Source organism: Lepidothrix coronata, unplaced genomic scaffold (genome assembly GCF_001604755.1).
Source record: "Lepidothrix coronata isolate B3197 unplaced genomic scaffold, Lepidothrix_coronata-1.0 Scaffold201, whole genome shotgun sequence".
Lineage (NCBI taxonomy): Eukaryota > Metazoa > Chordata > Aves > Passeriformes > Pipridae > Lepidothrix > Lepidothrix coronata.
The window spans coordinates 1,138,191-1,163,950 of record NW_016690381.1 but is presented as its reverse complement, the minus strand read 5'-3'; the positions used below and the strand labels follow the sequence as shown (position 1 = coordinate 1,163,950).

The following is a 25,760-nucleotide window of genomic DNA, read 5'->3' as shown; positions in this document are numbered from 1 at the left end:
CAGGAGGCTGTCCAAGGTTGCAAGCAAGGAATTCCAGGACTAAAAACCACACCCACACTTAAGACTTTATTCTATACAAAATAACCAATTCAGCCCTTTACTGTATGCCACGTGCTATGACCTAATCATTCCAAGTCAGAGATGCAAAGTCATTCTGCCTGTAGGAATGGATAGAAAATCCTTCATCTTAGTTTCCCATCCCCAAAAACTAAACTAGCCCTCACCAACTTGATAAATAAATTAAAAACTTAGTGTTTCTTTATCCTTATATTAGGATAAAGAATTTTCAATTTTCAAGCAAATTAATTTTCTTCCTATTTTGATTCAGGGAATCTGCAAAAGGGTTCTTCTTACTTGGTTTACTACACTTGGTTGTAATTGCATATTCTTTTGTCTCTTTCATGGCAATTTTCTTTCCTTCTATTTCTTCATAGATTGTGGATAAATACTCTACTGGCAGGTCTTTACTGTCATTGATTCCTCGATTCATTTTAATGTACTGCTCCTTTGTCATTTTATTTTTTACCTGTAAAAAAGAATGGAAATTGGATATCAGATTTTGAATGCAAGTTCCAGGGAGACTTGAACTTCTAGAAGTTTAGGCTTTTTAAATTCCTACCTGTGGACTGTGCAAGTCTGTAGTCAGCATTATAATGGAGTATGCCAAAACATAGGCAGTGTCAGCACTAGCAAATAGTGTTTGCCTGAGGGAGGAAAAAACAAAAGAGGTTTATAGAGACTCAGCTCCTCAATCTATTAACTCTAGTTCTACATGCAAGAAGAATATCCAGAAGTGCTCTGGATTCAACCAAAGTGCTAACAGAGCCTGAAGCCAGCAGTTAGAAACACCTCAAGCCCCAAATGGTTTAAAATGCAAATAAAAAGAAAAAAAAAAAAAAAGGCATCATCTCTACAATACCAAAAACTAGCAGTGACCAAGATTTTCAAGTACATTCCCTAAAGATTATACATTATCCTTCTTTGGGTAACCCCACAAAAGTTACAGGACAGGTTATTTTTCACTCCCAGGGTTTCATAAAGAATGACAAAACCAGCCCAGTGATGTACCACCTGGACTAAGGAATGGGAATCAATTAAGCCTGACACGGAGTTAAACTTCAGTGCTAGTTTATCACATCAGGAACAATAGCAACGTTGCCTATTTGGTATCAAATAACATATACACACTTTGTTCCATATCTGACAGGCAAGCAAAAACATTGTAATGTCATATTAGCTGTTTATGTCATGAATTTTTAATTTTAGCAATTGCTTCTACTGTTTTTTATGCTTGACTGATCTACATTTGTTTAAAAATGGAACAGCTAGTACAGAGACAATTTAACAAACTTAAGGCTTCCCTCTTCCAGTAATTCCTTCTGGTAAATCCTTTCCAGCAACAGGATTTAAGGAAATGCCAGGATCAGTATACTTCCCATCCAAAGTTTCCATCTTGCCCAGCTGCTGAGGAGGTTCAGCACCAGGATCAGCAGCAAGAGCTGCTCCTCACACAAGCCTGGTACGAGCTTAAGTTACCCCTCGTCCCTAAGGGCCACAAACAGCACAGCAGGGAATGTTCTTCAGGCATTTGTCCAACACAAAGGTTTGAATTACCGTTGGTTGCACTCAATGTATCTAGCAGCAAACTTCTCCATTAATCTATCGATCTTCTGGGCTTCGCCTGGCAGACGAAAACCTTCCAGAAATATACGCAGAGCAGAGACAAAGTCTTTTCCACAGAAATCAAGCTGGTCTACATAGGCATACATCACTTCCTTGTTAAACTTGTTGCTTTCCCCAAGAAACTCCCCTACTTGAGTCTAAAAACACAAGAGACAGTTATTACTGTGCAATCCAACTGCCAGCTTTGCAAGGTTTCCAGCCCAAGAGTTGCACAGCTCAGTTGTGTAAGGCTGACACGCGTTGCTGAGTGGGCAGAGCAGCCCTGGGAGGGGTGGCAAGATACAGGGGCAGTGGATGTGCCCTTAGTCTGCATAGTCCTGCTTCCCTCACTTCCAAGGGCAAGATCTGCATTACTGCAGAGCCAAGCAAAGCTGAACTGTGCCTGGGTTCACACACAGCTTTGCCACTGCAGTACACGACACTTCTGTGCTGGGAAGGTGCTGCTAACGCAGGGACAGATGAAATGCATGTTCCATTCATGGGGAACCCTCCAGCACATTACTGTAACACAATACTTTACTAGAAAGCCTGGGACAGCAAGTAAACAGTAAGGAACTTTGGCATTAAGTGTCTCCATGAGAAGCCTTGCACGTTCAGTTCTCTATTACTGAGATAGGCACTACAGAGAGGGTGCACACAGACAGCAGGGGCAGGGGAGAAAGTACTAGGGGCAGGTGTGTTCATTATCTCATGCTGCAGTAATCTTACAGAACAGAGGCGTTCCTCTTGGTGTAAGAATTGTGCCAGGTCCTCAGCTGTAGTGCCAAGCATCCCCTGCTCCTGTAGATACTGGATTCCCCTCTTCGGTTTTTTATTAAACCTATTCAGACAAAAACATGGGGAAATTGAGACATACAATTAAAAATATCACAGCCTATAACATTTCAGTTTTACAGAGCCCTTATAAACCAAAGATTCTGTGCTGTAGCTCCATGTCTTTTGTTTCTAGTCAGAAAAGAAGTCAAAGAATGTGCAACAAATCTATTACCTATATCACACTATAGGCTCTATTGCTTAAGGTACATTCAGTTGCTGATAACCTTTTAAGTTATTGCTGAAAAACTCACTTAAAAATTGACCTTTCTGAAATGTTAAAAATTAGAGACTTTATGCAAAACTTAAAAATGTCGCTATTCAAGACCTTCTTCTAGCATTTACAGACATGAAGATCTTCAAATTAATAAAAAAGAAGTAAAGCATAGCCAGGCAATGATTCTCCAAACTCTATTTCAATAAAAGACAACAAGTGGTGTAAGATCTGTAAGATAATCCTGCCCCTCAAACCAATTTCTCTCTAGGCATACACACTTCTGTGCAGCTGAGTCAGCAGAAAGGAAAGCTGTGAAAACACCTTCCACTCCACCCGTGATTTTATGGAATTCCTTTTAACTACAACAGCCTCCAGCACTGGTTTTTGACAGCAGCAGGCAAGAGTCTTCAGCATTAAAATCAATTTGTAAGTGTTCCTACAGGTATGACTGTGTGAGACCATAAGAAACAATATGGTTGTACACATTTTTTTACTAGTAAACTTTAGTTTTCCTGTCATACTGGGCTTACAGTTCTATCCCATGTTCAATTATTTCCTTTTGTTGCTTGATGACTTCAAATTGCTCCGGGTCATCTGGCACAGCAGTCTGAGTACCAACACTTCCAACTCCTGAGGACACGGTGGAGTCCAAGGAACTGACACTGCTCCGTCTCCCTCCACTCTCCAGGCATTTACCTTCAGCCATTTCCTGTTCAGATGGTTTGTATGAACCTGTTTAGAAACAAGGCAAGATTTAAGTTTTCCTGTTCAGTCAAGAGCTTTTAATTATAGAACTTTTTGGCAGAAATCTATGAGTCTAATATTCTCATTTTACCATGTGCACATTTTGGCCGTCTGCACGACATGAAGATGCTCTATCGACACAATTCCAAAATAATCCAGCCAAAGGCAGAAGAGCAACAGAAGCTACAGAGAAATTCCTGCACTTCAGCTTAGTAACTGCAAGATTGATCACATGTCTTGCTCTACACAAAGTTTCATAGTGGCTAAAGCTCATCAACAGAACCTGGTTATTTGAACCAGACCTGTGGAGAGTCAGTTACTGCAGCACCATTAACAACTGTTGGTGAAATACTTCACTTGTATAAACAAATTGTTATGTACAAACCTGGCATCCACACTTCTGAATAGCTTCTAAGCACTGAACAAACACAAGGACAAACTGATGAGACAAATTAGTCTCTCCATAAGGAAACAATCTTACCCAAGCCAGTCTGATGATTGGGGTTCACATAAAGGTCTTTGCTCCATTCTACCATACATTTCAAAATGGAAACCAAACATTCAAGTCCTTTTTTCCTCAGGCTGAGCTCCTAAAACATGAAGAAAAACAATAATAAAATAAAAACTGAAACCAAACCACAAACAGTGCTGGAAACAGTCTCTACACCAATCTCCCTCTGAGGATTGGGAAAGTATTATCTTAAAAGTAAAATACTTCTGGTGGAGATATGGCACAAAGTCTGTGCAAAGCAAACCCAAGATGAAGGTTCATAAGCCCCAGAAGGGAAGTTGTTTGAGTGAGGCAGAGGAAGGCTTGTTTGGTTCTCTTTGCTGTAGCAGTCCAGCCAAAGAGCCCAGAACCAGTCTGGTCTCACAGTGCAAACAGGCAGCAAAATCACCAAGTAATGGCACTGCTTCAGCATCCAACAGCAAATTGGCAAACTAATAAAACATGAGTAACATTAGTAGGTTACAGACAACAGGAACCACTGGTGGTATCAGTAGGGACACAGAGACAGCACTGCTTATGAAACAACAGTACCTTATCCTCCAAGCTGTTCTCCTTACCTGTAAAGGTGTCATGCCCAACTCATGCCCACTTCGTCCCTGTGCAATTTTGGACAAATCATTCACCAGGCGCTCAAAAATATTAGCAGCATTTAAATCACAGTCATAGTTCACATAAATATCCACTACACACTGGGCATCTTGAAAATAAAGAAAACACAAGTATTAGCATTCAGTGAAATAGCATTTTTAAAAGGAATCAGCCAGTTGGAGCAGGCAGTGTGGATGAATCCAGACACTTAACCCAAGCACTCTGGGATCAAATTCAAATTTTCACACTTAAACATTATATGTGGCATTTGTCTTCAAAATAATTCTCATCTGCTGCCAGAGAAAGGGATTGTTTCTCACAGTGGAAATACCTGCACAAATTCTAGTTAAAGTCTGAATCACCATCCATTTGTGTTCAAAGGAACTTGAAGAAGTCTCTAGAATATTCAGGAAGATCTCTTTGAAGAACACCTGCAAAATAAATAAGGCAAAGGACTTGATAATCTGAAATCTACTACAATGATGTCAAATGTACAAATTAATTTCTGTTCAGTAATTCCCCTTGAAGAGTATCATTTCATGCATATTAGAATTTGAATACAGTAGCAATATACTAGTTCATTAAGCAAAGCAAACTAAGACATTAACTTGTAAGTTCCAGCTTACTGCAGTATTTAAATGTGAGAACTAGAGCATATGCAAATCATAAAGTCTCTCACCTCAATCTGCATTTTTAAATGGGTCTTAAAATTCGAAAGCAGCGTGAGAAAGATGGCGAGAGAGAGCTCAAACACATCAGGGACAGAAGAGACTCCGTTTTTAGACAATGCTACGCAAAGATATTGCTTGATGGCATTGATGAACATTTCGTGTGTCCTGAAAACCGGACCCGCGTTCTGCAGCACTGACAGAAGCAGCTGCAGAGACACGACCTTGGAGCGCAACTCATGGGATCTAGAAAAAATTAAATGTATTTTTATATTTCTGAGTACATGCTTGTATTCAACATGAGCACTGTAGCATTTCTTCCATGCTATTTTAATTCGCTTCAGTGGGGGGGACAAGAGGGGTGGAAATCAGCCTGCAACTGATTTTTGAACATCCACCACCTTAATTTGGGAATTTTTCAGGAATATTAACATCTTGGGCTAGCATACTTGAATATCTGCTTTACTATACAGCAGCTTCTTAACTGTGTCCAAAAGCTACCTGGAGAGGACAGTGTAATAAATACAGCCTTATTACTTGGGATCTGGTGGTCCATCCCCGAGCGGTTTCATGGAGAGCTTGCACAACGACCTGAACACAAGGAAGGCATCCTTTTGAAGAACATGGGAAAATCTGGCAGCAGCTTGATGTCCAGATACATCTGTTTCCTTGAGAGCAAGAAACACAACACAGATCTTCAGTGAGACAAAGGGACAGAGCGATTACGAGATTCTACAGCTCCTCTGACAATCAGCTACACATTGAAAAAAATGGTACATTTGGCAAACTTTAAGCTAAACCTAAACAGGATTACAAGGGATCTGGATCTTTTCAGACACATTGACTGGCTCTTCACCTCTGTCCCCACTCTGTATTAAAATACAACTGACATAATCAATTTTAAGACAGGCGTTTTCAATATATACTTAAATTGCAGTTGTTGCTTCCTTTTTGAACCTGAGCAGGACACACACATGAGAGTTTCTGTCTCTTTTCTACCCCAAAATTCCACTCTATTAGTTGGCACAATAAAAACATTTCTCCTCTCCTAAATGTACATCAGCATCCCATGAAGTTATTTACCAGATTATCAGTGGAGGAAACAGACTGCCCATCATCTGAAATCCCGTTTGTTTGCACGTTTTCATTGCTAGAGCCAGAAAGAACAGTATCTGCAGTCTCCAGTGCAGGCAGAGCCCTGACTGGTTCTGTTACCTGCTTTTCTTCAGCCACTAAAGAGGAAAAAATGAAAACTGATTAAAATCACTCATTGAGCATTTTTTATCCCACGACTTTGTGAAGCTCTACCACCAAGCGGGACAGAAGTAGCACTGGTAAACTAGAAAGTTCCTCAGCTGTCAGCCAAAGAAGAATATTGTGATACAATAAAAACCTGTTCTTGCTGCTGCAGTAGGTGTTCTTGTCAAGATACTTAGTAACAAAAATAACTTTTATAATATGAGAATAAAAGCTTGGCAATACATAAGCAACTATTTTACTTTAGAAGACTGTGCTACCTTTCACAGCTGACTTGACCACATCTTCCAAGATGTCTTTAACCATTTCCTTTCCTCCATCAGTTGTTTCCTCTAATGAAACACATAGAGATAATTTTGAATTTAGTATTTTTGTTTAGGAAGAGGATTAAAAGGAAAAACATGACAGAGGCAGAAGGGTTAACAATTATTTTCTTCAGTAGTTCTCAGTCATACAAAAATACTCATTGATGTTACTCATGTTGTTTAAATCAAAGCACTGATATTTTTAACACAGTGATTTTGTCATTTGTACGTTACAAACTTTTGGAATATCCCACATTCCTAATTTGGGTGCAGTAGATGCTTATGATATGGTCTTCATAATATGTATCATTTTTACTCCAGGACCTCAATTACCTCAGAGTGATTCTGCCACTTCCCACATACCATGACTATACAGTCTTAAGCTCTGCCAGGGGAGGTTCAGGTTGGATATTAAGAAGAAATTTTTTACAGAGAGAGTAATCAGGCATTGGAATGGGCTGCCCAGGGAGGTGGTGGATTCTCCATCCCTGGAGGTTTCTAAGATGAGACTGGATGTGGCGTCAGTGCCATGCTCTGGGAACCATGGCAGGGTTGGATCAAGGGTTGGACTTGTTGTCTTGGAGGTCTTTTCCAACTTGGTTGATTCTATGATACTATTCTCTTCCTTTCCTTCCCTTTAGCAACCTAACCAAGTCAAACTCCATTAAAATTCTATATAGATGAAGCACATACAGTTTTACTGGAATTCTAGGGAAAACAGGAGCCTTTCTTAAGTGTTTATGGGGCAGACACGAGCCAAGGATGGCAACACACTGAATGACTCCTGAGAAGAGCCAAGCATGGTCTGAGCCGGTGACCCCAGCCAGTCACTTCTTCCCCGAGTAGCCTAAAGAGCATCTTCCAATACAAACTTTGTAACTGGAAGCAACAGACAGGAGCTATTGGTGTTCACCTGGTGCTGCCGGGGCGCGGTCCCGGTCCGGCGGCCCCTCGGGCTCCCCGTTGGCCATTCCCACACCGCCGGGGGCCGCGGCTCTGCCTCCCCGGGAGCTGAGCTGCCCCTGCCCCGGGGACCGGGACCCTGCCGGCACCGCCGGGGACTGCGCCTTCTGCTGAGCCGCCCTCTCTGCTTCCCTGGACTCCTGGACCTTGAAAAACCAACAGGAGAAGATTCATCTGAGGGAAAACACATCTACGATGACTGATGTTCCTTGGTGAATTCACATGGCAGCAAGAAACAGTGGAACTATAATCACTTGGCCAGTGATTATATAAATCTATCGGATTAAAAAGATGTACTTCAAGTTTATTTTAAAAGCATCCCATCATTTGATTATCCAATGCCATTTGACAGAAACCACGGTCATCAGCAAAACCTTGAAACCTTGTCATCAGCAGTGAGCGTCACCTTTTATTTTCCATCAGTCAGTGTGCTTCACTGCAGGATTTGACAGCTTTTTTAACATTACAAAGCAACAGATATCCAACTACAGTGACAGACCTATTAAAAATAATAAAAAAGCTTTCTGTCATTTGTCAAGCGTAAACATTTGAGATGAGCAAAAGTTAACAGTTACTTACAGCTTGGTTTTCCATCCGTGTAAAAATGACATTTAACATCTGTGTCAGGGTAGCTTTGGCAGTTGTCTGGTTAATAAGATTTTTACTGGCCAGATAGATGTTGTAGCAGGTTCTAACAGTCTGGAGAATTGTTCCTTCATGAATTTCTATATACGGAGATGTTACTGCAGTGAGGAGAGCCTGGGAAAGTCCATAAGACAGTAAAAATGAAATCTAAGCAAGTAGGCAGCAATGCTCTTCATGCAAGTCTTCAGAATAATCAGTGGGTTTGTTACAAAACACAGGTATCTTTTTCTAAAACTTTATAAGGAACTTGTAGCTCTCTGCAATGGCATTGCAAATCAAAGAAAGTTTAACAGAACTTCCATATATCTCTGGTCTCTCCTGAGCTGTTGTTAAAGGGTTTTATCACAACTGATTTTCTCCTAAGGGAGATATTCCACCTCCAAACAAAAGCTACTATATTCCATAGCTTCATTTCCATGCAAGGACCAATTGGCCCTACACTAACATCACATCAGATTACTAGAAGTTTCACCAACTTCCAACCTCAGCTACAGGAGCCCAAGTAGATTTTAGAAGATGAACACACACCACTGGCACCACTATGCCTTGTAAGGAAAATAAACTGCACTGTCTGGACAAATGGCTCTGGGAGTAGACAGGCTAGAGCAGCATTCCATGGCACTGCCTCCCAGCTCCGGGCCCGTTGGGGCTGACAGCAATTCCCTGGCCTGAGGGAGGTGGGCACTGAGAGCCTGTAGGACGAGCACCAAGCCATCTGCAAGATGGCTCAGCTCAGAAAGAAGGACAAACATTTATAAAACATTCCCTGTGTTCTGCCTCTCCAACAGGAAATCCATTTCCCATATCAACCCTACCCTGTGCCAGCCTCCTTGAATGCAGCAGCACATGGGACAGTGTAAGAAACAGAGAATGAATCAAATAAAATACCTTAATTATCTGCAGCTGTACTCCTTCATCTGTTTGAGGACCCTGAAAGCAGTTGCAAATGGTTTCAACTATCCGGTCAATCAGCCGTTTTCCGGGAGCTCCACTGTCTGGAGCGTTGCCAGTGATATGTCCATATGCAATGAGTTTCTAGGTACAAGGAATGCAGTTTAGATGACCATATTGTTAAGAAAAATGCATTTTAGCACAGCATAAAAAGCAAGTTTTAGATAGCATACCTCACTTAACCAGTTTTAACACAAAAACTTAACACCATTTATAGTCTGGCCACCAAATACTCGGACTGTTCACACATCTGGACAAAACAGACTTTAGTAAGTGACACACAAGCTTTTTCCACCCAGACCATTTCTTCATACTATAACTAGACAAAAATTTTTTTAACATCAGTCTTTGTTCCTATTCCCAACTGAAGGATTCTGCCCAAGATGTGTAAGAATCTAAAGAGGAACAAGGAAGGCAGATTGCAGAGTCTGACCTCCCATCACATCAGCACCACAAGAAACACGATGGTGATACTCCTTTCAGAGCACCACAGATGATCTTTACTGGATCATCTTTACTGGACAGCGTGAGGATCCCTGAGCCCCAGCAAAGCCTTGCCCTGTGCAGGGCAGGTCATTGCTCATGGCAGGAATACCAACAGCATGTTCCTCCAGCTCACTGTGAGCAGGCTGAACCAGACACTTACCTGTAGGCAATCCAGGGAAGTGCTGACAATGCGTGGAGACTTTGACTGGCAGGCCAGCTCAAACGGAAGGAAGTATTTATCTGCTTCGATGAAATTTGCTTTTGGTGGAGCAGCAGTGCCTTCTCTAGGTCAGATAAGAAGAGTTATTCGTCTTTCTAAACACGTATGTCAGAACAAACTACACTTTCTCCTTTTCTAAATTTAAAGCTGAAAAAAACACAGCAGCATACAAATGTATTGCAACTTTCTTGCATGTGCTTTCTTAAAGGAAGTTCAATTTTCTTTTAAAATCACACAAACCCCACTTTACGTTTATTTATATTCTATTTGATATTTTTTGTATCTTCTTCAACTTAACTCTCCCCTCACTATATTCCAACACTGTCCCATTGTCTGAAATACCAGGGAACTCCTACACAACTGATAAATCCATCCATGTTATTCAGAATGAATTAAACAGGGCCCATAACAGGAACACTATGCGAATAGAAACACATCTGGGGACCCATTTGCTCATTTTTAATCATAGCACAGTGCTGGAAAACTGTTTTAAAATTTCTATTTAAGTCATATTTAAATCAGTGTTCTTGATCTAGGTAATAAAGAGCACATGCTATCAGAGGGTACCTCCTGCTCCTTCTGATTTCCTACCAGACTATATTGAGCCCAGTAAAAGGAAGCGAAAAACTGGGACCTTTTAGAAGTTTTGCAATTTTTTCACTGTGAAATTCAGAGGCAGTTATGGCTTGAGTACCCACAGCCACAAACATTGTGTAAGTGGAACATATGGGCCATATGTTCTTGGCAGAAAGGTGTGTAACTGGGTATTCACAAACTCACTGCTGTAACGTATATACACTCTTACATTTCCACCATCCAACTATTTCACTTGCTCTTTCCACACACAGTTTGCAGTAATTAATAATTTACCTTTGCTTTTCCAGCTCACTCTTTATTTCATCTAAAAGGAAGAAAAAAAAAATCAAACCTCAGGTATCATTATCAATAACACACTAATAAAGCAAAGCTGTTTCAGGCCACCAGTCTTGCACTTCAGTATTTCCTATTCCTTTCCTGTAACACCTCAGCTTCAGAATGAAAATTACACCTGTTATTGGAAGGTGTATCTCCCAATTTTTATGTTAAAGAAGCTAATTTTTCCACACATTCTCAATAAAGGGTATTTTTAGAACACTCAGGTATAGTATGCAACTTTTATTATTAAAGTGCAAGTCCACATCACAGAGAGCTCAGGTCTGCAGAAGCCTTTGAGCCACTGCATAAAACATGAGTTCAATGATCGACATCCCAGTTCCCTGCAGTGCCAACCTGCTTGTCCTGAGCCCCACAACATCAATCAGCTGAACAAGCTCCCAAGAGATAACAAATCCTAAATGCTCTCTGTCCTTTTGCCAGCAGAGATTTTTGGTTTATAAATTACACTTTCAGAGAGCTCTTCATAAAATTAAATACAGGGGAAAAGAAAGTTCCTTCCTCATTTCTCTTGTACACAACAGCAAATCCCAAAGATCGCAGTACAGCTTTTTGAGGAGTTCTAAGGTATCACCATGATGCATAACACAGACCAGACCTGCACCCTCTGTGAACAGTGACAAACCAATCCCCGAAGCAGCACCCACAGTAAGGCTGTACAGCCTGTGACACCAGCAGGAACCGGTCCATCCCACCCCACAGCACGTGCTGCAAACCTTCCCAACTGGGAACTACCAGGCCTACAAATCTTGTTTCAATTGCAGGTATTAGAAACCCATCGTTCACTCAATACTTGTTCTCCACAACTCTGCACAGGTACCGTTGTTTTGGGATGAGATGTTCACAGTTGAGTTAAAGTGCAGTCTGTGAACCTCAGTAATTTCTTCTGTCTCAGCAGCACCACTACCCAAACCACACTAAGGAACAAGGACTGCAGCAAACACAGATCATGGGGTTTTGCACAGGCCCAGTGCTCAATGAATGGCCCAGGAATTAATCCTCGCTGCATGTGCTGATTTTGTAACATTACTACTCCCATTGGACAGAGGAAATGGAAGCAAAACACAGAGAAAGCCTGTGTAACTATGAGATGTGAGTGGTAAGCTGCATCCAGGATTAGGACTTGCTATTCCCTCTCCAGATCCACTCGTTAGAGAGTCAGTCTGACATCCCCCAGTTCTTGAGGCGTGCAGTGCTGTTACACCAACCAAGGTAACGTTATCCAGTCAGCAAAAGAGACAAAGGGAAGTGGAAGAGTCACAGGGGCACAGCGTTCCCAGCTCTCATCGAGCCCCTCAGCAAACAACCCTGTCCAGCAGCTTTAGAGGACAGAACCTCTTCACTTGCCAGCCCTGCAGAGCAGAGCCCAGCGCTCAGCCCAGGGCCTGGGGCTGCAGGATCAGCAGTGACTTTGCACAAAGAACCCTGATACTCCAGGCTTCAGCAACAGAAGGGAGGCTGTTGGTAAGAAATAACCAAGGCTTTCTGCACCAAACACCAGTCTTACACAGCACCACTTTGGGACCGCTGTGTTCATTCCAGGGTCCAGCTGCCCTGACAACAAGGGGACTAGTCAGAAGTTCAGTTCAGTATAATTTGAATTCAGGCCTCTTGATTTTATTAACTTCCCCATCTTTAACACCACATTATGATCCAAAGAGCTACTGAGAAAAGCATATGCTGAAGGACCCACCAATTCATTGCATCCCTATTTTGATCTGTCTTATTCTTAGTGCAGCATATTCCCATAGCATGCAGGAACCAGCTCCTTAAAACACTGAATTTTCTGGGTAACTTTACACATTCAGAACACTTAGTCCTGCCTCCAGGTCTTGGCAGAGAAAGGCATATTTTAGCTATAGCCAGAATCCCAAGTACAGCAGGATGCTGAGAGCAGCTATAGCACAATTAATGCTGTATTTCAGACACACTGTAGAACTAGGGTGTACAGAGCTTTTTGAATGATTGCAAAAACTCAAATGAGTTTCTCTTTCTTTCAAAGAGATCACTTTCCCCACATACTGCTTGCTAGCAGAGTAAAAAAAGTCTTGAAACTTCATATAGATTTTAATCTTAAGGAGACATGACCATGTCCATCTTTACTGGTACTTGTCCTAGATCCCGCATTGGAAAAATATGCAAGAATAACATCCCATATTAGAGCAGCAACAGTTTCACTTCCAGAAATACTCCATTAAAGAAAAAAAATCTAACCAAAGCATGACCAAGTTGCCCACAATTTTATTATAATAAAGCCTTTTCTAAAGCCATACAAAAACATCTGCACCACAAGAGTATTTTAATTGATAATGCTGGCAGAAAAGAATAAATGAAAGGACAGGAGGAAGCTACAGCCATGCCTCTGCTACTGGTTGCATCAAAATAGTTTGAGAACCTCCACATTTGAAGTTTGTCCACATTTGGTGGGCTGACCACCACAAGTGAGTGAAACAGAAATGGTTGCCTAATTGAAGTCTGCTGCCATGAACAGTTTGCCAAGCCCTGACCAGGCCCCACCAGAAACCAAAGGCCATCAGCACTCTCCTCCTCCAGTCATGGGAGTAAAAGGCACAGCTCAACTGCCTTCCACATCTACAGAACACAGCCTGAATTTTGGTGAATATCTGGTCACCCCAGCACAACGCTGACCCTTCACTTGGTGCTTTGGGTTTTGGGGCTCCCTGCCACTCTCACGGCATCTCCTCCAGTCACAAACATCTTCAGCCCATGCGCTGCCCACCTGATGCGAGTCCTGCAGCACTCCTACCAGGAACAGAACTGGAATGACAAGAATGGCCTTGCAGCAACTTCTTCCAGAGCTTCTGGCCATAAAAGCAGGAGGAAGCTCACAATGAGTAGCTGCCTTCCTACAGCAGATGGAGAGTTCAGTTCGCCTGTACTGAAGCGCAGGAAGTGCTCCTGTGTGAAGGCACAGCCAGGTCTGTACGGTGGGAGCGAGCCAGCCCCTGTGCAGAACATGGCTTGTGCTGGCACAAGGACACAAGCCATGTCCTTCCACAGCCTGGCCAGCAGCAGTGCCAATACAAACACACGGAGCAGCAGCCAAAGCTTCCCTCCCCCAGCCCAGCGGAGCCACTGCATTGCCCAACTCCAGCCTGCCTTCAGATCCCAACCCCGCAGCCACTGATCACATCCACCTACAGGGAGCCCTGCAGAAAAGGCTGCCATGAGGAACCCAAATTCTCCTCTGTGCCCCAGCAATCTCCAAACACACTGGCCAAGAGGCTAAATTAGGAAACACAACTTACTTTGGACATCTGTCATTATACCCAGAGACTTCTTAAACACACAACCTGATTCCCAAGTGAAGGCATGGTTGAAAAGATGATTTTTTTCAAATCTCGTTAACAAGCTAACTAAACAAATTCTGTTGTTTACAAAGCTCAAAGATATGTATGTGGAGCTGCCCAGGCAATCAAAGAAGGCCACAGAACCAGGCTGGCTGCACAGTGTGTCATTAAAAGCAGCTTTAGTAGGTCAAGAGTAATAGTTTACGTGAGAGACCCAGGTGCACAATTAGCATTAGCCCAAAGTGAACTGCTGTGACACAGACTGTCCGTGTTCCACTGCACATTTTTCAGGACAGTTTCAGTAGGTTTACTAAGAATCGTGTGCACCAAGATCTCCATGTAAATGCTTATTAAGCAACTACTTTTATACAATACAATGGCTGTCTGTTGAAAACAAGTTTTCTTAAAACAGAGTTTTCTACAGCAAAGCAGAACGGCTTCTCTGTTTATAATCCTCCATTTTTCCCAATCTCTCCTGAGGCTTACAGGCACTCCTAGAACAGGAGACAACCGTTACACCTACTGATGAAGCAAGAGACTGAATGAAGGAATCTATTCAAACCCTGCTTACTCAACATTAACACTGTGTATTTCAAAGGAGGGGGTGGAAAGGGAGGAAAAAAAAAACCTTCAAAAAACCACCACTGGGAACTGGTTTTATTCCTTTTCTTCCACGCTTCTTCTGTTTATGTCCTACTTGAGCCTACCTTACTTCTGATTTCTACAAGGTCATGAGGTTATTTTGCAGTCCAAAACTGCACAGTATTAGTCCAGTGAAAGGGTTGAACTACTGGGAAAAAAAGGCTAAGAACAGTTTAAATTTAGAACTATTAAAACAGATGAAAATTAGAATGAAAGAACACCTATATTTCCTACATAAGAAAGACATCAACATTCAGGAGTGATTTGCTTGAGTTCTCAGGAGCTGAACACATTCAAACCAATAGAGAACTCATGTAAGAAAACAAGAACATCATTCCCACAGTTAGAAATCTATTCCTCTCTTAGCAGACAACAAATTTAAAGAACAGATAAGCAACAGAAATACTCCTGCAGTAACACCACAACAGAAATTCCAGAAGTGTTTGCAGGTTAATTTCTGTTATGCAGCTGTACAATACACTCGTTTCTATTTGGAAAAAAGGAATTCATCCTAGACTTCCCTAGGACCAGGAGCAGATACCATTGGCACGTGCCCCGTGCCTGTGTTGCCTGGTTTATAACTGGTACAAATGCCTCAGGGCTCCAACAAAAACAACATTGCATAAATAAGACTGCACAGCAAATGGAACTTAGTAAGAGGTAGAAATGGGTTATTCAAAGCGTGATTTGGAGTAAAGTGCAGCAGACAGCAGCTGACACAGTGACCGCTTTCATAAAGTAACTTTACATTTCTCTCAAATTGAATTGTTTTTCCGCAGCATTAACTGCACTTTTTACTATTATTCACAACACTGAACCTTTTCATCCTTATCAGTTTGTGTAGGTTACAAAGTCTGGTCTGAATTCTTCAGACTGCAAGTAATGTTCTTCCCACATCTCCTCACATATTTACTATTGCACAGGGCTTGATAATTAAGTTGATGCTTTTGAAACTGAAGTCACAGTCTTAGGTAATATCAAGCATAAGCTTAATTAAAATTAAGTATATGGAATAAAACTGATTTTTCACTTGAATTTAAAAAAAAAAAAAAGGCTTAACCTAAATAGAATAACGTTTGGCAAAAAAAGCACACGTAAATAAAAGAAACCACATTCCTGTTGGCAACCTAAAATGATTAAATAAATATTCACCAAATATAACAGAGGTCCTTCTGTACAGTAATTGAGGCCCTGCTAGGGCAGGACAGTTGGTCAACACAAGGTTATCTCCTCACGCTGACCTCTGCTTTAGCCCAGGAAAGCATGTGGGCTTTTTTTTCAAAGAAGATTAGCAAAAAAATGTCCGTCAGCACCAGCACTAATTCCCCTCAAACACACTGTACCTTAAAACATGCAGGCATGGAATAGTCATAATCCAACAAGCAGTTCCTCCCAAAATCATCCTCTGAGATGTGTTAGCAAACATGGACCTTCACTGGGCATCTTACAAGGAAGTTCCCTTTCTCAGCCTCTAAATACATTTACACAGCAGCAAAACAGGTTCTCTATCCCATAAATGGGTTTGATGCATTTGGGGGGAGTTGGAAAAGGAATTCATTAGGAAAAGGAGCCTCTAACCTCCAGGGCACACGTGCTATTCTCTTGCTCACAAAGTCAGGTCTAAATAACAATAAAAGACACCCTTCTCCGTGGTTACCTTTCTCTGGATATACTGTCACTACAGCTCCTACAGATCTCCTGTCAGGAAGGACTGCAGGGAAGGAGATAAAAATTACAGTTTCTTTGAGCTCACTCTCACAGTGCCTGGGACAGAACTTGCATCTGCCCAGCCTCCTTACACACCCAACCTGTCTTTTCTTCTGTCCTGGCTACACTAAATGTTCCCAGTTTAAAGGAAAATACTGACAGGAAGCAACCAAAACTGTAAGAGAGATGTCACCTTCACCAATTAAAAAAGGCCACAGAGAACTCCAGCTGCAGAGCTCTACTACTCTGCCCAGCTCATCTTCTCTTCCTGACACACCGTGTTTTCAGAGCTGCTAACACAGAGACCTTTACATCAGCTCGTACTTGCAGAGGATTTCAGGACCAGTCCACTAACTTCACAAAAAGTGTTTCCAGCTGGGCAAACATCACTGACATTGTATGTACGTGGCCACACAGCTAACAGTCCTTAGCCGGTCCGACCTCGAGCCGGAGATCAGAGGTCAGGAGATTTACCAGCCCTGGAAGCTCTGGGACACCGTAAGCCGAGGGCCTCAAAGACTCTATTTCCCAGTCTGAAATGAATTTTCTCAAAACCGAAGTGGCAAGCCCAAATCCCTCCTGCTTCACGGCGAGGCCAGAACTCCATAAAACGGGTACTTGGGGATTTTTCCCCCCTTGTATTTGCAAGTCCTCTCTTGGAGAGAGACCTCTCTCCCCGCTCCAAAGTCCCGACGGGACCCGCCCCGGGCGGGCAAGGCCCGTTCCCCGCCCGCGGCCGTGCCCGTGTCCCTGCGCGGGCCGGGCCGGGCCGGGCCGGGCAGACTCACCCAGCGCCACCTGGCAGGCTCTCCGCAGCTGCCCGTGCGGCGGCCGCTTCGCCTCCTTCTCCGCCAGGATCTTCTCCAGGGCCCGCGACACGAACATGCTCTTGGTGCGGGCGTCCTGCTCGCGGGCCGGGGGCTGCATGGCGGGGCGGGGCGGTCCCGGCGGGGCCGGGAGCGGGGGCAGGGGCCGCGAATAAGGCCCGGGCCAGCGCTCAAGGCCCGCGGCACCTCCCGGAAGAGACGCGCCCCCCTCAGCGGCCGCGCCGCCGCCACGGCGCCGCCATGTTGGCACCGTCACGTGACTCGGGACACCCCAGCCGGGGCCGCGGGGCCGGGGCGGTTCGGGGCGGGGCCAGGAGGGGGGCGGGGCCGTGCGGGCGGGGGTTCGGTCACTGTCGGGTCCCCTCAGTTCCCGTCACGTCCCTTCGGGCCCTCTCAGTCCCCTCAGTTCCCCCCCCTCAGTGCCCTCAGTCCACCTCAGGTCCTCTCAGTTCCCTCAGTCCCCTTCAGGTCCTCTCAGTTCCCTCAGTCCCCTTCACGTCCCCCTCAGGCCCCCTCATGTCCTCTCGGTCCCCCTCAGGTCCCCTCCGGTCCCGCCGTGCCCGGCCCCCGTGTCAGTCCCGAGCATAGCAAGAGCATGCAGGTGAAACACCCGAAGTCGTACCTTAAAGAGGAATCACTGAACACCAAATTCTCAGTTCCAGGAATTAAGTCTCCTTTAATAATCTTACACCTGATTGAATGTTCTCCCTTTACCCTTTACCCACATCGTAGGATGCCTTACACCAGAAGCGTGGACACTGAATGCCAAACAAACGCTGAGTTTGAAGTACAAACTGGGGCAATAATCTGTATTTGCTCCCCTGACCCCTCCATGCTCCATAACCAGTACTAGCAAATGCTCTGAACACTTGTGCAAAGCATTAGTTTAGTATTATTTCCCAGTGAAAATTGGCAGGTGCTTTGTGATCACCTCTGCTGTCCAGAAGTTTATGTGGACTCGTTCACACAGAGCTGAGGACTCCAGCTGCCTGGAAAAATAGGAGTTAGAGGATGGGAAATCAGGAATTGTAACAGGGCTGGATAAGCAGCAGGGAAGGGCCTCTATCTGGAAACAATTTTGAAGATCTGTTAGTACCTGAAGACTTGGATTTCCCTTGGAAATCAGCAATCCAAGCATGGGTGTGATACGAGTGTGATTTCATGGCTCCTGGTTAAACCAAAATTTAACAGGGTGAAACTGTCTCAAAAATCTGCTGGTCACCTCTGTTCTCTTGGCAGTAACAGCACATCCTGCCTCTGCTGCCACCAGAGAATGTGCCACACAGTACAGGGAGACACTGCTGGGAGGTTAAAGTCCTCTGAGGGTTTGCCAGCTGAAGGTCCCACAAGGGAACTGGCTCAGAGTTCTCTCTGTGTCAGTGAGTGACGTCCACGCCAAGGAATTGCTCTCCCGAGGCTGGGAAGGGCTTCAATGGGTCATTTAATCCATCTCCAAGCACAGGGGCACAGTGTGGCCTCTCCATGAAAAGCTACAAGAGAGGAGATTCAACAGCTTTGCACTCACTTGCCTCCAGTGTTTCATTCACCATCCAATTAGGAAATTCTTCCTAATCTCTGGTCCAGACCTGACCTGCTGTCCATTAGCAATGGAAGGACTCTATTATCATGGTGATGGGAATAGCAGAAAAATAGAGACAAATAGTGTTGAAATCAGAGAGGTAAATATTTGTTTGTTTAATGAAGACATTTCCAGATCATGAATATAGTTTGGGGTTTTTTTCTACTGAAAGGGTCTTACAGTCTTCCTGCAGTTTGTTTGAATTTCTGGTTTTCTATACATTAACATATAGATGTCTGATTTCACTCTCCTTGTTGCCTCAGTAACATAATTGCTTTACATTGAATAGATTTCATCCTCAAGCTTTGTGCTGATATTTTGTGTATTAATTTCACTGTACAACAGAGTGAAACCATGTAACATATGCTTTATAGCACCTAACTCCATTAATAGCTAGAAAAATGCAGCTCATTTCATGATGCTGAAGTAGACCATAATTTTCCCTGGTCTTTTCCTGGCAGGATTCACTTTGCTACTATTTTAAAATATCAGCTGTGTAACCATTTTATATATTTGCTCTGCTCTACCACAGGCTCCCAAATCCTCTCCACAGTGTATCTCACTGACTGGCAACATCTCATTTAATTTGCTCTCTTCTGAAGGGCAAGAAATTCAGTATAAACCTTAAGAGCGTCATTACTCATCAAAGGAGTGACAGAAGGGAACAATATAAAATTTCTTCTGACTAGTTTAATTTAGCACATCCAAAGTAAGAAAAGGTTTAATGTGTCTCCCTAGTGATGCAGATCGATTAGAAATGAGAGGTGAAGAAACAGTACACAAAAAAAAGGAGAGAACAGGCTCACCTGTCACAGAATTGAGTAGTGACATTGAGAGCTCAGAAGTTTAGTTTATTTTTACATTACTTTACTTTACTTTACTTTATGGTAAAAGAACCTGGACAGATTATTAACTGAGATAAACTTATGTAGTTCAGGGTCCCTTGTACAAATTTGTTCGTTTCTTCACCTCCAATACCTGAAGTAAAGAGCAAGTGTATTTCCCTGGAATTCAGTTGTTTACTATTACAACAGCAAGCCCTGAAGCCAACTGTGTAGTTTGTACAGGATCCTGTTTAATGCTATACAGGCATCCAGTGTTTGTTTTATTGTACCAATACATTACACCTCCACACTGTTGTATTTTTAGATGCATATTTTTCAAATATGCTCCCAATCAGAAATGTGGCTGCAAACCCAACCCCCCAAAGTACATATCTGTACATCTGATTCTCCTTTCACTTAGAGTGCTGTATTTCAAGGGTAATTCTACTGTTAACAGTGAAATTACAGTGATGCAGAAGTGACAAAGCTAGAAGACAAATAAGGCCCTGAATCTTTTTTTTGAGGGTTGCTGACTTAGTTATTGACACAAAAGAAGGCTGTAATTACTGTCAGCAGCATTGCAGAACTAATTAAGCAGCAGAGCTCTTCATGTATTGTCAGCCAAATTATCAGTTCTGATTTTAGGATTTTTATTGTGGGATAGGGTTAGTTTTCATGGGAGAAGGAAAATGGATACTGGCTAGTTTTTAGAAAAGACAGTTTTAGGGAGATTTTTAAAAATTTGTCTATCAAGCAAAAAACCTGCCTCTCAAATCCTGGAGCAGCATCTGAATTCCTGGGTGTAGGGCTACACTGAGGTTATGGTTTGGACTCCAAAGAGCCAAGAGTCAATACCTGGCTTCAGTTCCAATGAGATCTCTGACTGTAAGTGGCAGATGAAGAACACAGAGCTGGTGGATGGTGAGCTCTCCTGAGGGAAGTTTGGTTACAGGTGGGCTCCAGGCTCAGCAGAACATAAGTGGTTTGGTGACTGACATCCTTTTAGCAATTCCTATTATGCATGGTACCAATACCATCAATATTTTCAGCCAAAACAGATAGACAGTCATCCATGCCAAATGCCAATCTTGCAGGAAATAGTTTTGCACAAACAGGATAATCTGACAACATAATATATGCCACTCCTCACAGGGTGCCATGTAATAGAAATCTCACTATATACAAGATTTAGGCATCTGAAGTGAATTTGAAAATTTTGTTTCTAGAAACAGGCATAAAAATTTCTAGATGTTCTTTTTGTCCCTAGAAAATTCTTTGGCCTTGCCCCAGGAGAGTACAATGGATCCTGTATGTTGCATACAGTGTGTTTATGGGACCTATTCCTTCTGCTTGACCTCCTTGGTCTGCCCTGTTTGCTCACCAGTTTGCTTTTGTGTTCCTAAGCAAACTTCCTGCGCTGTCCACTCACCACAACAGCCCACCTGGAAAGGATCTCCAGCTTCTTCTCACAGATGCAATAAAACAGGAAATCCGAGGAAGTGCAGTGTGATCTGCAGCAGGACCCAGAGGCAGATGAAACCCTTCCAGCAACACCAGTGTTTATAAGCCCTGGGAGACAGGATGGCTCTCCAGCTGAGGCTTTCAGAAAAAAAGTAGCTCAGGAATACTGGTATTTATGCTACAGCAAGGCACCTGCTCCCATGATGATTTGCTGCCTGCGTTGGCACCCGTGACAAAGAATAGCAGGTCTGCCACTTACGTGGTTTCCTATTTTGTTGTTGACCTGTCTCTCCCTTGTCTTGGCTGTTACAGGTCTGCCACTGTGCACACTTGTGACAGGCGTCACATCTGAGGAGCTCCCTCCCACAAACCAGAGCCACTCTCATTTCTGTGTTCCTGAAACAGAGCCCTCTTCCTCTTGGTTTCTTTCTCTCTCTTTTCCTCTTTCACTGAAATACAAGTATTCTTAAAATACAAGCACATTCTTTGGTAAGGGTGATTGGATATGGAGGCCAAGGATACCTGAATCATTGGTACCAAACTGATGAGCCCACTAGACTAAAGACTACCTGAGGACTCAAGAAAGAAAAAGTGGAAGAGGCAGAGAAGAGTTCTTTGAAAAATCTGTAATTTAAAAAAAGGTGCAACCTCGTGGATGCAGCCTTGGTGAGTGAGGTAATGAACCTGTTGTTCATTACTCACATGCAAAAAAGGTTAGACTGGGTATTATTCTGAGGTGTTCCCTGAGGCCATCTCTTCTCTCACATGGTAGCTCGTTGTGGCAAATACATCAGTAGTGTGAGACATAAATCAAGAGCAAACAATGCCTAACAGGTGGACACAGTTCACAGTTTGTATAAGCTACTTCCTTGGCAAGAAGCTTCCCTAGATTTCTGCCCAGGGACCAGCTGCTCTGCGCTGACTGACAGGACTAACCTCCCAGCACTTCCCCACTGCCATATTGCTACATATTTGACATTGGGAAGACCTCACTCTAAAAAAAGATGCAGAATGGACAGGAAAATCCTTGGAAAACCGGCACTGGTCTGTATAGCAGCTTAGTTCCCAGTCCAGCATTAGCAGAAATTCCTTCTAGATCTTCTTTTCTCTTTTTTTGCCCACTTTTAATCATTTCCATAGGGACTGATCCTATTTATTCTGCCTGGCTTCCAGCTGCTTTCTCTGCTGCCCAGTAATGTACTTAGTGGATTTCCCAGGGGGCTCCCAATTTGATTCACTGTCTCAGCTCTCTAATTCTTTCCAGTTCAACATTGCATGCCCTAAAATCAATAAATCCAGATGATAAAGAGTTCTCCCGTGGCTAACAGTATAATTGAGGTAACTGAGGGATTGCTGAAACAAATTATTAAGTGGGTATTTATTCAAGTATTTGGGTAGTATTAGCAAGACATTTCATCATGATGCTTATATCCAGTTCTCTCTCCCTCATTCCCACTATTTTCTTCAAGTCCCAATCTCAGACCTGCACAGTGCTGACACTTCACTTGCAGCTAATGTTTTACCCTGGAGTAACTCACAAAGGATAAGAGCCATATTTGGAATATGTTAGAGGTATACAAGTCTAAATCAATACAAATTAAATTCTTCTGTCCTTATAAAGCCAACAGGACAGATCAGGCTCTCACAAGAGAACCTGGACTTTCTTATAATGAAATCTGAAAAATATACTTGGGCTATACACAAAATCTGCAGTTTCCATACTTTTCCCATTGCAAAGGATCAGCAGCTTGTCCAAAGAAATCAGACACTTCTCCCGCAGAATAATTTTGTTAAAATCCCATGTTCTAATCAAAACCAAATCATTCTTATATTTTTATTCACTTGTCCTGGCAGAAGGAGCCCCTTCCTGAGATCAGCCCTGGTACCAGACTCACATGACAGTGCTATAAACCACATGTGCTGGACAGAAACAGTTACAGACCTTTCCATGCTGAACTGCAGCCTCTGGTCCTTGTTACAATAACGAATGATATCTAACTGGGAGAGGATCTGTTGGGAACATAACAGTGCTCAGACAATCAGATCTGCAATAGAGTCTGAAGATCAGACTCTAAACCAAAGTGTTCTCATATGCAAACATGATTGTCTTCATGGTCTATTTTACTGAACAACCACTGCTCCCTTGATAGCAGCATGCACTTCTGGTGGGTAGCAGCCCTAAACCCAGTCATTTTAAGAAGCTTAACATACTCAGGCTTGAAAATTTGAGACTATTTTCCTAATATAGTCTTTACAACCATATCTAGGCCAGAAAAGCCTGCAATTACCTAAATATAGAGAAACATTAGAAACAACATGTCTTAAAACCAACACAAAAAGTCTATTTATTTTTAAAAGATAGCAGCCAGAGTGAGGGAGCAGATGGGAAAAATATTTTTAACAACCCCTGCTTTTGCCTGCAGAGTGAGAAGTGTAATTGTGTGGAAAGACTCAAATGCAATTGAGTAGCTCCCATACCCTGAGGTGCCAGAGAGGTGGAAGACTCAGGGCTGAATAATTACTCACTTCCAATTTTTCCTGTCTGAGAGGTGATAATGAGACCTTACTTGCCACACAAGCAAATGGTAGTTAGAGTTGCATGTGTCTGAATGCCACAGGACTGGCTGTTCCACATTGTGCCTGTGCACAGAACAGCCTGCTCTGCACAGCACTCTGCTGTTCACAGAGGTAAGAGTGTAATTAGGCAGATTTTGTTAACAGAAACCTTTTACTCAGTAAAAACAAAGGAAATAGAATACCAAGCTACTAAAGATCCTGCCTTACAACGGAACAAAATTCTGTCAGAATTTCTTAAACTGAAAGGAGTTGAACAACATTTGCAGATTTACAGGGTTTTAGCAATTGCTCTCCACCTCTGACACACACACCTGTGCATCAGCCCTGATTTTCCTTCCTAGCAAGATGACTTCAGTCACAAGGAGAACTATGAGTAGCTTCAGCAATTAAATTGATAAATGACCTTTTTTCTGACCTTTAATCTGATCTTTATGTCTCACCATTTCTTGTAAGAAGCTCGGAGTGTCATCAAGAAATGTCCCTGGCTTTTACCATACAGTACAGATCTTATTCATGCATGTGCAGAACTCTTCATGTCTTCCACAAAGCCAGTTCAAGACAGTTCCTTGGCTCCTTCATTCAGTTTTAAGGAGCCTTGTTTCCTTTCCTCTCAGCAGGAAAGACTTCCTCTCTCTGCTCATTACTGAACTCATTGATTCTCGAGTTGCAGTTGGGTATTCTTCAGAGGAATCTTCATAGAGACAAAAGGAGCTTTGTTCTGGTTTTGTCTCTTGTATCTTCTTCCTACTGGGCCAGAATTATCATGTGTAACCCAACAGGTCCAGTGAGCTGTCCAGTCACCCTTATTTTATGTAACCTTCATTTTCTTTGTCCTTGCAGTATTTCCCAAATGCTTTATGAGACTAAATGTTACTGGAACAGAAGAAACATATTGACAACACTGAAGTGTGTGTGTTTGTGTGTGTGTGTGTAGAAACTGGGGCTATGGGACTGATCCTTTCTCTCTCTCTCCAAACTGCTTCGGTTTATAAAGTGCAAAATTGTTTTTCTATGCTGTTGTCACTGGAAGCTTTTCCACAATCTTCTTGAACATCTCTGTCTTATCATTACATTGGATTTTTTGGCCTTCTTTTTAAAACCAGTATTTTAGTGCTCTGGTTTCCCCCCGTACCTCAGCACTTGAGTCCCAGCCACCGCTTTAAGGACAGTTACTGTACAAAAATTGAGTTGCAATTTGTTGCACTGACCTAGAAGAAAGAAGCTGTTGACCGTCCTGCTCTGGTGTTCTTGGGCAGCATGCTCAAGTTGAAACTGAAATGATTCTGTAATTTGCTCAGCCAGTGGAGTGGAAAAATAATTTCCATATCAGAGGTCATCCAAATGAAATGTGGAGATTCAGATTTACTGAACCCACCCCCTCCACCCTTCAGCACGTGGGCATTGCCAGTGACTGCAGCTGGCCTATTTCTGTGAGCACTCGCAGGCCGTGCTCGGCTGCAGGGCCCTGGGGCCTCCCAAAGAGAAATCCAGCCAAGGCCCAAACTTCACATAAAACCCACTGGTTTCTACCCCTCTAGATGGGGCTCTGTGGGGATTTTGGTGCTCGAGGATAACAATGGATGTGTAGTGCAAGCCATGCCCAGAGAATCAGCTGCTCGAAGAGAAGGCTTTGCCTGCACATTTCTAAAGAGCTGCTTCCTTCCTCGTGCTTGGTAGAAAGCAAATGTAAAAGGCATTTTGCCTTCTTCTCCAGTGACTGGCAGAGCTCAGGGTACTCTCTGAAGTCTGCAAGGACTTCCAGAAAAGTGAATTGTTGAGGGCTTGGGACTATTGACGTAATAAAACATGGTGGAGGTCGGCAATGGATGTAAAGCTGTAAAACTGGCT

General features: G+C 43.0%; 1 protein-coding gene across 2 annotated transcripts in view; it reads right to left on the bottom strand.

Moving 5' to 3' along the window:
* The window catches only part of ARFGEF2 (ADP ribosylation factor guanine nucleotide exchange factor 2), a 34,793-nt gene extending 17,214 nt beyond the window's left edge, over positions 1 to 17,579 (bottom strand). Inside the window, exons 1-18 of one of the 2 annotated variants that reach the window (XM_017832330.1) lie at positions 17,433 to 17,579; positions 10,922 to 10,952; positions 9,992 to 10,115; positions 9,283 to 9,429; positions 8,329 to 8,508; positions 7,700 to 7,895; positions 6,742 to 6,813; positions 6,308 to 6,456; positions 5,762 to 5,892; positions 5,236 to 5,470; positions 4,888 to 4,987; positions 4,526 to 4,665; positions 3,939 to 4,047; positions 3,244 to 3,445; positions 2,392 to 2,503; positions 1,615 to 1,820; positions 620 to 704; positions 355 to 526 (exon numbers count right to left, since the gene is read on the bottom strand). In XM_017832330.1, coding sequence (XP_017687819.1) covers positions 355 to 526; positions 620 to 704; positions 1,615 to 1,820; positions 2,392 to 2,503; positions 3,244 to 3,445; positions 3,939 to 4,047; positions 4,526 to 4,665; positions 4,888 to 4,987; positions 5,236 to 5,470; positions 5,762 to 5,892; positions 6,308 to 6,456; positions 6,742 to 6,813; positions 7,700 to 7,895; positions 8,329 to 8,508; positions 9,283 to 9,429; positions 9,992 to 10,115; positions 10,922 to 10,952; positions 17,433 to 17,571 — 2,530 coding nt within the window. In that variant the 5' untranslated portion in view covers positions 17,572 to 17,579. The remainder of the gene's footprint in view (positions 1 to 354; positions 527 to 619; positions 705 to 1,614; positions 1,821 to 2,391; positions 2,504 to 3,243; positions 3,446 to 3,938; positions 4,048 to 4,525; positions 4,666 to 4,887; positions 4,988 to 5,235; positions 5,471 to 5,761; positions 5,893 to 6,307; positions 6,457 to 6,741; positions 6,814 to 7,699; positions 7,896 to 8,328; positions 8,509 to 9,282; positions 9,430 to 9,991; positions 10,116 to 10,921; positions 10,953 to 17,432) is intronic. The other variant, XM_017832331.1, reaches the window with a different exon arrangement.
* Between the last annotated feature and the right edge of the window lie 8,181 nt (positions 17,580 to 25,760).